Consider the following 15,513-nt stretch of genomic DNA (forward strand, 5'->3'; position numbering starts at 1 on the left):
CACACTTGCAGCAAACATGGAAAACAAACTCGAACATTGGATATGAAATATAAAAATTAGTTTTATTGCATTTTTTTTACTACAACACTTGCATGCATTTCATCTAGCACTGCACTGCTTGCATGGTTGGCATCAATGGTCAAGTGCAAACATTGAATCCCAATATTTGGCAACTAATGCAAATGCCCACCTGAACAGGGCACAGTAAACTCCTCGTAGGTATCCAACAAATACTTTTTAAATAACATGTGAAACCTTTTTGTCTTGCTCCCAGATCCATCTCATGAGCTTGAGCTCCAGTTTCTTCAACATTTCATATTGCACTTCTTACTCCCGGAAATACATGTTCCAGGAATCCTCAGGGGGAGGAACTCGATGTCTGCATCAGACACATTAGGTCCTGTTCCGAGCATCCTCTTCCTCTTCTTCCTCCTCCTCCTCCTCCCTGAACTGTTTCATCTGAAGGCGGGACGACTGTCAGCTGATCAGTATAACATTGTCATTTTCTGGAACTCTGCAAAGATATGATCGTAAAACACACATTACATCCCCTATGTCTCATCAAAACCACCATACACTGATTAAGAAATGTTTCTCTTGTTATGTCTCTTTTTGTGGCATGAAATATTCTAACTATATTAAAGCAGAAGTAAGCGATCCGGTCGTTTTGGCTAATGCTGCGTTCCAGGCAGGCTTTTGAAACCGTAAATTACAGCTTCAAGTCACGACTTACGACTTTGTAGCGTTCCAGGCAACCCACTCGTGTTTCTCCGACCTGTTTTACCTGTGAAAGTCACTATAACGGCCACTCGTAACTTCCGACCCGTGAACTCGTACCAGATCGAACTGGTACGACTTCACAGGTCGGAAAAACATGAATTACTGGCTGCCCTGAACGCACCATAACTTCTTGTCAGCCGACGGAGTTAGCAGCCCCCTCGTCATGGATCTATTGGTCCTCGTCCCTACGTCACCACATTCACGCGCATCCCTTGGCTGCACACACAGCCCTTCATGCCGCTCTCTCTCCTCATTGGATAAAACTTGTAGGATACAAGAAATGTTTTCTCCTCGGCTCAGAGCAGAGCAGAGTGACTGAGAGACCCGTGTTTCGGTCCAAACACTCTATGTAAGTGATTGCTGTCGGAAGATATAACTATTTAAGACTTATATTAACACAAAAATATTGCTTACTTCTGCTTTAATATTATTATAATTGAGAATAAATACATGTGTCTGCAGTTTCATGTCTGTACAGTACATGGGCCATTAGTGTGGTATTTGTTTTCATTAGTAAAACATGTCAAAACATGAAAGACAATGATGTGATGTCGCAAACTGCAGCTAACATGTTGACAGCAGTGACACAGAGGTGTTGCAATAAATATTTTGGTTAAGCGATGAGTGTTCAGGAATTTTAGTGGATTAATGGATTACTCACTTGAGCTATAAAATGTTACAAAAAAAGAAGTATGAAGTGTATGAAGCAAATTTTGAGAAGCTGTAAGCAAATGGTGGGAATTCTTGATTTCAATCAATTAACATCAATGTTTTTTCCTGTGGATCAACAAATTGAAAAAATCATTGCATTGTAAAAAATTGCTCAGTCCACTGTAGCGGGTGACGTCACCTCACTATTACCGCAGACTGATTCATTTCTGTCTTAATGATGCCACATCCAACTGGTTACAAAGACCACGTGGCTGCTTGTTCAGACTGGTGGAGTTTCTCTAAACTCTCTGTAGTATTAGAGACAATACAAGATAATACAAAGATCATCACCAGTTCCCACAATTCGAATCAGCAAACTTTTTTTTCTCATACTCTGGGATTTGGCCTCCAACAAAGGCAGACGAGAAAGGGAGGCAAGAAAAGGATGGGACTTCAGGCGAAGCCATACTGAGAATAAAATCTCCAAACCAAGCATATAGAAAATGAAAATAACAGCCTGCTTGCTGTGCATTTTGCACCCAAGAGAAACAGATAATTATGTCCCCTGTAAACAAAATCTGTAAACAAATTACATGTTTCCTACCAGACGCAGCATTTTGCACTTCTCTTTTAGTTGCACAATCTCTGCTGCAGCTGTTCGAGGATGTGAATGTATTTCAAAGAGAGCAATGAATCTACTGTATGTCTAGTTGTCCTCTTCGAAAGCAAAACCACCTCCGCTTTAGGCCTTTTGTATTTATACAGTGCTTACATACACATATTTGTCCAATCTGTGTAAAAAACATGTGCAGCCTTTACAATACTTGTCCATTGAAACCTAACACACTCTTCCAAACTGACAAACTTGTTTGGCTCCAAATAACTCATTTTAAATCTAACTAGTGTCTAACCCCTCAATTTGCCTCCCAAACAAGATACTGTAACTTACTGGAGTAGAACATCAAGAGTGGGAAGAGGCTAATTGTATGCAGATGAAATTTAATCCTGAAATGTTTGAAATGTTTAGAGGAACACACTGATCTAATTTTACTGAGCAGAGGAAGACGAAGATGCTCATAAAAATGAAATTTAGTCAGGACAGAGGCTGCAAATGGCTACAATTAGACCATCTGTAACTTGACACAGAGTGCGCTTAATGACACAAAAGCAGCCAAAGTGAAAAGGCCACTGGCCCTTTCATGTTCATTTCCACAGAGACAATGCATATCCAGTCGCCAGGCTTGGACTATTGCACATTATTACATAATGGTTCTGTAACTGAGACTACACTTCCTTTAACACTCAAGACGTCCAGAGCAGGAACGCTGAACGGCTCTGCGATAGAAAACGGCTGTGAAACCTGCAGGAAAAGACCGCAGAGTGCAAGTGTTAATGTCTGGTAATACAATAGTGACGGAAGAGCCACAAAGGAGGGGGAAAAAAGAGATTGTCTGAGCCACAATATTTCATTCAGCACTTATATACAGTATAGCACAATCAAACTTTCCAGCACTGATGAACTTGGTTCTTTTCCACTGACTGAACACTGAATCATTTTTACGGTGTGTACAAACATGTGAGGCTCAAGCCGGCAGAAAATATTCGTTTGATGGTAAACACTGTACAACACTGTTTATCCCAGAAAAGGAAAAACTGAAACTGACTAGAACTTGAACTAGACGGGTAGTGAAGGCAACAGAAACCAAGCTTCCTGTCTGTTTACATGATCCAAAACAGGGAAACTAAATATTATACATATAAAAAAGTCAAAGTAATTAAGTCTAGTGAAGTGCCACTTTGAAAGGGTTTTGAGTTTGCAAGAAACAAACAGTTAAAGAGGACGCAATGGCTTTTCAACAAGCCCTAAGTGCTGAATAAACCAATGTGCAATAAAAATGTGATTAAAAGCAGCTCATTACAGTGGCATATTAGGAAATTACTGACAGAAATGGCATCTGATTACAAAAGATGGATAAGAAAGTGATAAACAGAGAGAGAGAGAATACAGTCCTGTATAAAAGCAAGCACACACACACACTGAACTTCACTGCACACCACATTAAAGACAGCTGGAGTTAAACTTTCACCCATCGCCCTCAAATCAAATAACTCTACCCAGCTAACCACCGTAGCTCAGGGTTGGGGGGTGAGCAGTGCCCCAGCGTACACCCTGCATTTCTCTGTAATCAGCCCATCACTGGGTGTGTCTGCATAGCTCCCACCACTAATTTCATTGCGCTCAGACCACGTTCGGAGCGAGCCAAACCACAGCGTGGAGGAAACTCCGCTGCAGTCTGCTGCCTGCTGATGATAGAGATTGGCTCATAGAGAAGGAATGAGCAGAAAACGGGGATGTATAGAGAAGATATAGGCAAATGTCTGACTGTAGGAGGAAAGCCTGAGCAATAAAAAGTGAGGTCTATAACTGAATGTTGCCGTATTTGTGTGGCGTATTGTACAGCACATGTAAATGAATATTGTGATATTTCCAGATAAAGGAAGCAGCTCAGTTTTGTTCATCAGATCAATAATAAATCCAACTATACTGCATATTTGGCAGATAAAATCTTATTTTATATTGTAGTAGGCCTACATCTTTCTCAGCAAAGTTTAATAGTGAACTAGATGGCCATTCTCACATTGACAGCAGCAGATTTTTGTTTTGAGCAAACAGCAGAAAACGTGACCTGGATTATTAAAGAGGTCCAAGTCAAACAAAGAAGACAACACCGTGCTGGTCATGCAGTTTGTTTGACATCACTGATTTTCTGGATAAGTGCAGTGCAAAAATACCACAGCCACGATCATATAGCAACAAAGCTCCCACAAAAATGAAGCAAAAAAAAAAAAAAAAAAAGACCAGAACTTTTTTTTTTTGGCTTCAACCCACGCAGCCCAAGTCTATAGGAGATGGCTGAAAAATGGTAAAGAGAAGCTGCCGCAAAAACGCTGCGCTTGAGCAAGGCATATAAACGACATAACACTCCCGTTTCGGTGATGAAAAGTCAAGTTTGTATAGTGCAGCTTCCCGGTGTGCATGTGTGTGTGTGCGTAACAGGGTGTAAGAGCTGTGGTTAAATATTATCACAGTATCGACGTTACTGTGGACATTGTCGTACCGTTGGCAGCAGCAGAGCACAGACTGTCTGACTTCAGCTTCTGTCGTCTGACTGCTCTCCCGGACAATGGGAAAATCGTTCTGCTCTTTAAGGAACTTCTGCAGGTCCGTCAACGGGAACCCATCCCTCTGGTAGTTCTGTTGGTGAACACACATATAAATACGTTAATTAAAGAGTTGACAAAATGTGCACTGGAAAGAACATTTCAGTTTAAAATGCTTTGTGTTAATTGTAAAAGAAGACTTAAAGCAGAAGTAAGCGATATTTTTGTGTTAATATAAGTCTTAAATAGTTATATCTTCCGACAGCAATCACTTACATAGAGTGTTTGGACCGAAACACGGGTCTGTCAGTCCCTCTGCTCTGCTCTGAGCCGAGGAGAAAACATTTCTCGTATCCTACAAGTTTTATCCAATGAGGAGAGAGAACGGCATGAAGGGCTGTGTGTGCAGCCAAGGGATGCGCGTGAATGCGGTGACGTAGGGACAAGGACAAATAGATCCATGACGAGGGCGGGGGCTGCTAACTCCGTCGGCTGACAAGAAGTTATGGTGCGTTCAAGGCAGCCCGTAACTCGTGTTTTTCCGACCTGTGAAGTCGTACCAGTTCGATCTGGTACGAGTTCACGGGTCGGAAAAACACAAGTGGCCGTTATAGTGACTTTCACAGGTAAAACAGGTCGGAGAAACGCGAGTTGCGGGTTGCCTGGAACGCTACAAAGTCTAAGTCGTGATTTGAAGCTCTAACTTACGGTTTCAAAAGCCTGCCTGGAACGCAGCAACGTAGCCAAAACGACCGGATCGCTTACTTCTGCTTTAATTGGCACCGTGTCACAGCCCTCGCCTCACTCAGAATCAGCTGACAAACAGGTACCTTGATGGTCTCGTAGGCGTCCGTGATGAGGGCGATGAAGAGCGACAGCACCATGTAAATGAACAGGGAGATGAAGGAGTAGAGGTACGCCCGACTGAAGAGCCACACCAGCGTGTTTTTGTCCTTCAGCTGGGCGAAGGTGGTGAACATGTCGTCACCGTTCAGCAGAGAGAACAGACACTCGGCCACACGACTCAGGCCCTCGAACTAGAACATATGGGAGGAAGGACACTTACAAATGCTTTTAAGTTGATACTCAATAATTGATAGATTAGTGGCTCCCTTCCCAGAGGTCTGGATTTACACTTATGGGTTTTTCAGTTGATGGAAAATGTTGAAAAAGCAGAAAAAAAACACTACCTCTGATTACTTAATAAGTAAATTTGCCAATAGATAACAAAAATTAAAATGCTTGTTCCAGTTTTCAAAATTCCACGGTAATTTAATAATTTTAAGTAATTTTATACGTTTGTTTTGCCAACACTGCAATTATAATACATTTGTATTTAAAGAGCTCCTTCAGTGTACTTCAAAGACACTTAACTGAAACAGATCATAGAAAAACAATAAAATAAAGCAGGTAAGGTAATAAAATGTATAAAAACTAAATTCTAACAAATGGAAATCTTGAAAAATGACCATCAACTATCGAAGCAGTTGGCTGATTGACACTCATAAGCACTGAGACAGGGGCTGGAGCCATAGTTTATATCCTGCTTAGACTATTAATTATATCACTTGTGCTATGAGACATGCAAAACTACTGCTTCTACGCTCCAATGAGCGTCTTACGGAGGAGCAGGAGGTGTATAGAGGACCGAAGCAGGAAGGTTGATGGAGGTGGACAGATAAAAGACAGAAAGACAAACAAAGAGACAGATGACTAGAAGGGTAGAGAGCTCGATAACAAGTTGCAATGTTATGAAAGAAGCCAAATTCCCCAGAATGTGATAGTATCTAAAAACAACATCCCACTGCGAGGGTATGGATCCACAGCAGGCACAGCAACTTGAAGACGTGTGGGATGGCAAGTCCTACAACATCCTCTGTTTATTCTCTCAGTAAATACACAGAGGAATCCTGGAAGGGTTAGACAGCACTGACTGACTGTACAGGGGACTCTCCCTGCGACCACAATGTAAATATCATGACCGCGTCTCATAAGACTCCCAACACCGGGAACTGAAACCTGCTTCACTTCATCTGCGAGCATACAGTAGCGTCGCCGCATGTCAAGTCACTTTCACTTCCACTGCTGATGACAGGTGATACTGTAAAATGTATTGTTCTGCATTAAATTAGCTGGTATTGTACATAATATTATTAACTTTGACCTGTTTAAGACCCCTGGCCCTGGCAGCCATCCAAAACTTGTAGTTTCTCCTAATCGGTTTAAGATTGTCAACAAAGTCCCATCTGGTCAGTGAGACTTGACTCAGCCCAGGGCGGCTGTTCTCAGTCTATCTCACATCTGTCTCTCCAGCAGTACGAGCTCTGCCTTGTTTAGACGCCTACTGCTGCTCGGACTTCCGTAAATAATTTATCCTAACGGGCGAGGACAAGCTAAACACACACATATTTTCTCTTGATGGCACTTGCTGTCCCAGGAGTTAAGACCATCTGTCCCGGGCCGACGCTGCGGTTCCTTGCCTGTCCAGATGTCCTACAATTGTAATTAAAATATACTGACTTTGTTTTTCAAAGCATATAAAAGACCTTTCAACAGTGGTGGTCGATGGGTTTACAGTTTTTCTCAATCGCTTTGGTGCTTTTCTCACATCACTCTTAACATTTGCACAACAGTTGGTGCATTTCTCAGAACAATTATTGCAAACTGCAAAACCTGCAAAAGCGCGTCACTTGCTCAAAATGGATCGTCCATCCCTCAAAAGCAAGTATTCATGTCAATGAAACTGTCAGTGTCGTCAAAATGAGAAGTCCTGACACCATCGTTTATGAACAAGATAGTCAAATGGCTTTGTCATGTTTTCATTAGGACAAGTGTTTTCCAATGCAAAAAGTGATGATACTACCTGAAAATGCTCCAGACAGCACTACACACTACTTGTACAGCCATGTGAAAACTACAGTAAAATTACACAACTAGTAACTGATACTGAATAAATATGTATGTTTCACATTTTTACTGCATATACTCTTTGCAGTTCTGATTTGTTCACAGCATTATGCAAAGGAAAAATACACTACAGTCATCTACAACAAACATAAGAAACACCCTTTGAGTACAACTTTACGTAAATCTGTTCTCTAGTGAAGCTGAAAGTCTAAATGTAGCTACAGTAAATGTAAAAAGTTCTTGTCCCACTGTATCTTACAGTAATGCCTGACACAATGACAGCAGTGCAGATTGTTTAGTGCTGAATTACTGTCCAATTCCATACATACCTGTTCTTCCTTACTGAAATGTTTGAATAATTGAATTCACAGTGCTTCTCCCAACATTTAAAATTAGTTTGACAGATTTTGATAACTAGTTCAACAATTTTGTATGTAATGACTCAAGCAATGAAATGAGGACTATTAGTTTTTTAGGGAAAGACTATTCAGCGTTCAAAAGTATAGTTCATTTTGACTGACATGACATAAACAAATGATAATGTTGTAAAACAGCAGAGAATTGTATGAGAGCAACTGATACATGTCCAAAAGCATTTGCAATTTGTTCAGAGGAAGGAGAAACTGCTACTATGATGTGGACAAATGACTACATGTTGTGGAGGTTGAACTAATAGTTAAGATAACTTTTATTCTGATCTGACAAAAGCACCAAAGCGATTGAGAAAAACTGTAAGATACTGGCCCTGAAATTACAGCCCCCCCTGTTCAAGTCCTGGGATCCCTCATATCTCTACCATCTTTCCTCCTCCTGTTATTCTGTTTAAATTACCCTAGTATCCAGAAAAAATACAAACATTTTGTGCTTTTCTGTGTGTGTGTGTATATGCATGAATGTAGCACCTGTCAATGTCACCAATTGCAAAATGTGCTCACCTGCTGTGTGAAGCTGCCGAGAATCACTGGGCAGACATGTACTGACACCTAGTGGCTGAACTGTATAACTACAGAGAGTTACAGCCAGCAAGCAGAGGCCAACGACCTAAAGTTCCTCAAGACAAAGGGCAGTTTTGCAGTTTCCACATTTTCTAGTTTATAACGCTGAAAGTGCAATTCAAAAGCTACATAAAACTTGGGAGGAGTTCTGCTTTATAACTGAACTCTGAAAACTATTTACAGAAAACTTACAGGATTGTCAACTCAGCCTCACGAGTTGGTTTAGAAGATGTAAACATGGTGCAGAACAAAGCATTGATCTATGATGAACATTCATTTACAGTTTCAGTGTGAATCCCTGCAATCTGTAAAGACAAACTCAAGTGAACTGATTTTTTTCTTCTTAACTGACTCACTGTTTGACCACAGAGTGCTGTTTCAGCCAATTTACACATCTACACGTGCAGATATTTGCATTGGTGTTCCCTAACGCAGCCTTATTTTTGTGATATCAGCAGTTCTACAGGAAAATACTAGTCACTAAACAGAGACTCTGTAGTTCCCCAATTCCCACTGCCCCTAACATTATTACTCAATGTATGGGCACAGCCTGACAACTGTCCTGTAAACTCATAATTTGCTTCTTTAATGTAACATTTAGCACTGTGCTGCAGTTTGGCCTTTACCTTCTCATGGTAGGGGCCCAGTACAATCCACCCACAGAAGGTGTAGCCCAGGTAGATCATGCCAGCACAGCAACAAAAACGCAGGACCTTCGGGAAGGCGGCTTTCATGGTTAAAATCAGCACCTACAGCAGAAACACAGTAAGTATGAGGGGAAAAAGTGATTGTTCCTTCATAACTAAATCTAAAAAGTTGAAGACATTTGATCCGGGGTAGGAAGATAGGGAGTGTTTCAGACTCACATTGTATTTCTGGAAGTATCCAAGGTACCTGATCACACCCACCCACACCATTAACGTAGATGTTCCCAGGAAGATACTGCACACATCGTAACTGGTCAGACTCTACAGGAGAGAGAGAGAAAATATGTTTATCATTGACTGTCTGTCAATCTCAGTAAAGAAACCCTGCTGAATTTAAATTTGTCAGGAGAAGATTACATTTCTTTAAGTTCACTTTGAGTATGATTTTAGTTTAATTGACTCCCTCTTTGTGGTAAACTGAATGGTGAATTATTTTATTAGGGATTGAAGTACAACATGGACCTGCAACACAGGAACATCCCATCAATCATTAACCATTTTTCAAATGTCTTCCCTATTACGTGTTATGTGCACAACACTCTCACGGATCAGCTCAGTGAGCTGAAAGCGGCCTCTAGAAAATTTACCCCATTTAAAATAATATTTTAGATTTTACATTTTAGAAGGAAATACCTTGTTGTTGTTGTTGGATTCTCATATTAGCCCACATACTTTAAATAAAAATCTACCCTCTCATTGCTTTTCTTTTGATTCTTGGCTAGGTTTGCTTGGAGTTCTCTAACATTATATCCAAAATGTGTTTTTGGCGATTCACACCTGCGAGATTAAAGTTTTCCTCATAAACAAAAGCCTCACTCAGGGGCAGGAGGGAATGAGGGAAGAGTTTATTTCCATCTCTGTCGAGCTTGGGGTAAACACTCGACATGATGGCTCTGAGAAGGACAAAAGGTTCAAATAAACTGGTACATACAGTGTCTACATTAAGTCATTTGGTCACCTGACACTGCAGATATAATTAAACAGCAATTTATCTCTTAATTGCTTCATAAATAACAGGCTGTAAATCCAAAGTTGGTGCTGACTGTTGAAACCTTTGACTTTCTTTCTTTTCTTTTTTTATCTAATGATACCCTCATGTCTTTTAGTACCCAATTGTCCTTTAACTTACTGATCTATAATTTAATTTATAGATCTATTTAACTTAAATTAACTTTTTTTAAATCATGAAGTACACACAAGGACTTTAACCGCTTCTTTCCATTACATTTTTTTTTCCCACATTTGACATGCAGTAATATAGGGAAGTTACCTTTGCACAGCATAATTACTGTAAACTTATCTCCTTCAGCAGGAAGTACATGATTAAATTTACCTTTGCTTGTATTTCCATCTTCAGTATTGATCCAACTATTGCCAAGAGGTCGCTGACGATGACCAGCAGATACCAGCCATTCAGAAACTCGCCCTGGTCATCCTCACACACTTTACGATTGTAATTCTCATGGAGGTATCGGGAAAATCTCTGAAAAAATAAAAACGCAAATTGAGCATCTTTAGAAAAGAAAAGGATATACAGCACAATATCAGCTGAGGGATAAATGGACAGTACGCTGGATGCAGAAATAATGTGAATTTGAATTAAATGTGCGTAAGAACAGGGGGAAACGTTTTTGAACGGCCACAAAAACATATACCAAGCCATTATGTAGAAGTGGAAGAACCAAAAATGTTGTATATGATAGGGAGCAGACCTGGAGTAATCTCACAGCCAGTACGATGGAGCGGGTGCACAGCACGGCTGATGTGAGGCAAACCAGGATGACGAAGCCGTCAAACATCAGGAGATAGTGCGTGTTCTTCTGAGCTGAAACAGATAAAGTGTGTGTGTGTGCATGAGACACTTTATCTCTTGCATAACTCCCAGCATTCATTACAGATAACCACAAGTCTGAAAGAAAACGCCTCACTAACAGTCAACAGCCCCAGGCCCCCGAAACTGGTATTAAAAAGACATGTAGTATTGTTATTATTCATATTCACCTTTTTAAATTTAGTGAACACACAGTATTTAAATAAAAACTACAGATCTAGCAGTACGACCTATGGCTAATTTAACCTCCGTCATTCAAATAGATGGATAAGAAAATATTCCTTCGACTCTTAAAACCTTTAAAATATGTATTTTATTTACATACATTAGTGAAAAAAATGTCTTAATCTCATGATCTCTTTGTCATCTTTAAATTCAAGTCTTCTTAATTAATGGTTTGTTATTATTTCTTCACTTGGTTACACAAGTCCACCGTCCTTACCCGTCCCAGAGATCTTCCAGTCTCTGCAGGCGCTGCTCTGAGAATCTGTGTCCAGGAAGATTTTCACCTTTCCACTGTGACACTGGTTGTCAAATGTGATCTAAGGACAAAACCAAAGGGGAGAAGATTAGATTAGTTTTTCTTTAAATCCATGATGGAAATTATCAGATATCGCACCTGCTCGTTTCACTTTAAAAACAGACAGATAGTAGCTGTATGGCTGAACTGTACCGTGACATAGAACGAGTAGCAGTCTGGTAGCTCTCGTGACCGCACGGTCTGTAGGTTGATTCCCTTCAGCTGGAAGGTTATTTTGATGTCAACCAGTCTGGAAAAAAAGGTATGGTTTAAAAAAAGGTGTTTTTTTTTTTACATACAGTACGACATTGAAGAAGAAGTTATTGTATGTGACACTGTTTACCTGTAGAAGTCCAGATCAAAGAAGGATGAATTTTGGGTTCTCCATACGTTTGCAGTCTTTGGATCATGTGACATACAAACTGGGAGAGAGATGAGCAGAGTGAGAAGACAACAATAACACGTGTCATTTAATGCTTATGTGTCTTTAGCTCCTAAAACCTTTGATCTTACAGTTTTGGTAAATATAAAATGAAAAACAAAAAAGATGCTTTGTGGTTGACATTGACCAGTTACACAATAAAGCCTTAATGTTAAATGGTAAATGCTATGGCATCTTGCAGGTGACTACAAGTAGGGGTGGGCAATATGGCGATATTAGATCGTGAAGGATTAGAGTGTGTAGACGATCTGCCAAAGTGCAGAGATCGTAGGATCGTCTGGGGCTCATTCTATAAACTGCAGTTCTATGCTGCAAAGCGCAAACAAAGGACATTTGCAAAGTTTGCTAAAAGAGATAACAACAGTTACTTTAGTTTGTATTTTTATTTGACCCTTTTCAATCAGCTATTTAGTGTTTTGAATGATACACTTAAAATCCTGTTAAAATGACTGTGTTGAATAAAACAAACAGTAATGTCTTCATTGATATTTTACTTTCATGTTTATTGAAAGCTACCTTTTATGTTGCAAGAGTGCACTTTATCAGAGTGTTGTCGTTTACCTTTTACTATGTTTATGTGGTTTGCACATGTTGGCAAAACTGCAACTATTTAGATTCAAATCTGTTCAGAAAGGTTCTTTGGCCTAAATTGTCTGTTTTTATTTTTTCGATTTAAGATCGTGATGAAATTGAAATCGTGACTTAATTTTTAAAAAATCGTGATATGATATTTTTGCCATATCGCCCACCCCTAACTACAAGTCAGTGTTGGCTCTCACCTGTCTCCAGATGGGCGTCGATGTCGTACGCCTCGTCCGAGGGCTCCACGCTGCCTCTCTTGTAGTACTCCTTACACACGACGAGAGGAAGCAGCTGGCCGTCCTCATCCTCGGCGTAACTGATGGGACCCGTAGAGAGTTGGTCCAACTGGCTGTACTGTAAATATCACAGGCCTCAAGTAAAACACACTGTCCCAGGGTGATTTATGCAACATCTTAGGAGACCGCAGGCGATCGTATCACACACAAAGCCAAGTTATTTAACCATAAAGACTAGGCTGTGATTTCCAGATCATTTTGGAAAATATATACAGTATATATATTTTTTTTTTAAATCACATACGGTACTCTTGTTCATACGATAAACATACTTTTGTCTGTCGTGATTTTGATTATTTTCAGGATAAGACATTTACATGGAACATGAGAGGCCAGGTTTACATGTATTCAGGAGTCTGATCGAATGTGTGCAGGTGTCTTTACTCATCAGGGATAAGGGCTGATCCATGTTTCTGAGACCATGTTAAGATGTTTATGTACAAGATACTATAACACCGCAAAAATGTAGCCATAACCACAACTTTACTATGCATGTACTTGTATTTGTAGCCTCAGTAATCGTCTAACACAGCCTTACCACGGTTATGAAATGTACGTATACACATATAAAAAGGCTTAATTTGCCCTAATCAATAATCTATAAACGGGATCTTTTTACATTTTGTGAGTATGTTAGTTTCATTTCTATAGTAGCAAAGTATAAAATGATCCAAACACTCAAACCTACAAATACATTAGTTCAAACTAACCATAAGGAATAAAAGGCACGTTCAGGCCTTAACAAAGTTATCTTAATTTTTCCCCAACTTGTAAATCTGTCCATGTCAACATCCAAGTTGTAATAAGGACCAAGAAAACTCAAGGGTGCATCACTTCAGTTGACACAGTCAAAGTGTCAATTGCACAGGATATTTCTCAATCTCTATCAACTACTACTTCTCATTTACGTGACCAAATGTTAACTTAGAAGAAACAAAAGCGTGAAGTTTAAGCATTTAAGATGGGGGAAGGTGAACTTGCCTGATCCAGGACATTGAACAGGCTGTCATATACGTCACGTTGGGTGTAGACAGCAACGCAGTAGTCGTCCTCGTCCACCCCGCTGTAGCCCTTCAGGAAGAGGTTTTTGAGGGCCATGGTGTTCTCCTCCTTATAGGACACCACCAGCTGGTTGTTTAGCCCAAACAGGACGAGCTACAAAGAAAACAAAAAGGGAAATTTATAGTTAATGTCAGTAATGTCAGATAAGCTATATTTTTGGAAAATGTTCCTCTACAGCCTGAAATACTATCATTTTACAAAGTGTTTGGTCTTTAGCTGACTTTTGTCGGTCTTTTCTGATTATTTCACAAGAGCTACAATCATACTGTAGATATTTATTATGTTATGATCTGACATTGCGTTTTCTACATTGAGTAATTTCCAGTTGCTCAACTTGCAACACTGATTTTAGCTCATTTACACAACAATGGCCCACTAAAGTAAGTAAAAATACATTAAGTTAAGTAACAACAAGATGATTTTCTAGTGCAACATGCAGCTCCAGGAAGTGTTTTCTTTTTTTTTCTGGGTGGTTCTGCTCTCCACGTCTCTGTTAATCTACATTAAAACCCTGTGCACATACTTGTGTGGTGATCATGATGATCTTCAGGATCTGCACACACAGTTTCCAGGGTTTCTGCCCTCTGGCCCTGTACTTCTCACACGGGCTCATGAAGTAGTACTTCAGGTCATCTCTCAGGTTCTCCTCTTTGATGAGATCTTGAGTCATGACAGAGCTGAAATATAAAATGCAACATCAAGCGAGAGTTGATGGGATGGGAAATCCACAATCCTGTTGTCTGTGGATTAAGAACATCAAATTGTAGCAGATTTTTCTCTCAAGAGGTCACAACTTAGCACTTGGGGGTGAAGAAGCAGAAGTGAAAGAGTGAGAAAACAGTTATATGATGCTACTTGAGCAACAGTTGTGTGTGTGTGTGTGTGTGTGTGTGTGTGTGTGTGTGTGTGTGTGTGTGTTGTTCAGAGCTGTGGACCAGACCGGTCATCTCTCACAGGAAGAACTCCATGTACTGAGGACACTGCCTGCATTCATGGAGCAGCTTGGGTGTAAGTCCAAGGTTTGCTCACTCAGAGTCCACTTTCAATATTTTCCCCAACTGTATGTTGCCCACACACTCTCGCTCTCTCTCTGAAACACACACACACACACACACACTGCTAACCTCTAACACTCCTTTTTACTTGCAATGTTTCTGTTGAAATACAGATTTTACAGCCATATTCAGCTGAATACATATCTGCTGATCCAGTCGGGAACTTATATTAAGTAATGCATAACTTCTGTTGTTGTTTTGATGTGACAACAATAGCCTATTTAAAAGTCTTTAAAGTTCATTTAAAACTCTAAATATTCGGTGTTTCAGCCGCGGATGAACATATTTTACATTCTAGAAAGAAAATTCTTATAAGAAATCGGCACAAATGTCGACATTTATGCCCCCAAAAGACCTTTTTCTTTGCTCTAAAGAAAAAAAGAAAGAAAAGAAAAGAAAACTCACCTGATGGAGTTACTCCTGTCCAGATATCTACCCAATAATTCCATGATTGATTATTACGCACGTGGATGCGGGTGTTAACTTGGTTGCGGTGGTTCACGGGTTGACAGGGACAGAGAGA

At 40.0% G+C, this 15,513-nt stretch overlaps 1 protein-coding gene across 1 annotated transcript; it reads right to left on the minus strand.

Moving 5' to 3' along the window:
• Positions 1-43: 43 nt before the first annotated feature.
• On the minus strand, positions 44-15,450 carry mcoln2 (mucolipin TRP cation channel 2). The gene is made up of 14 exons (XM_085774459.1): positions 15,396-15,450; positions 14,459-14,612; positions 13,855-14,028; positions 12,775-12,931; positions 11,897-11,975; positions 11,707-11,803; positions 11,476-11,575; positions 10,915-11,027; positions 10,536-10,685; positions 9,362-9,463; positions 9,122-9,244; positions 5,424-5,630; positions 4,551-4,687; positions 44-514 (listed from the first exon to the last, which is right to left on the minus strand). Exons 1-14 carry the CDS (start codon positions 15,437-15,439, stop codon positions 478-480), a joined length of 1,674 nt encoding a protein of 557 aa, XP_085630585.1. The 5' UTR covers positions 15,440-15,450; the 3' UTR covers positions 44-477.
• Positions 15,451-15,513: the final 63 nt, after the last annotated feature.

This window comes from Trachurus japonicus, chromosome 4, assembly GCF_045865225.1.
Source record: "Trachurus japonicus isolate A0001 chromosome 4, Traja_1.0".
In the NCBI taxonomy this organism is placed as follows: domain Eukaryota; kingdom Metazoa; phylum Chordata; class Actinopteri; order Carangiformes; family Carangidae; genus Trachurus; species Trachurus japonicus.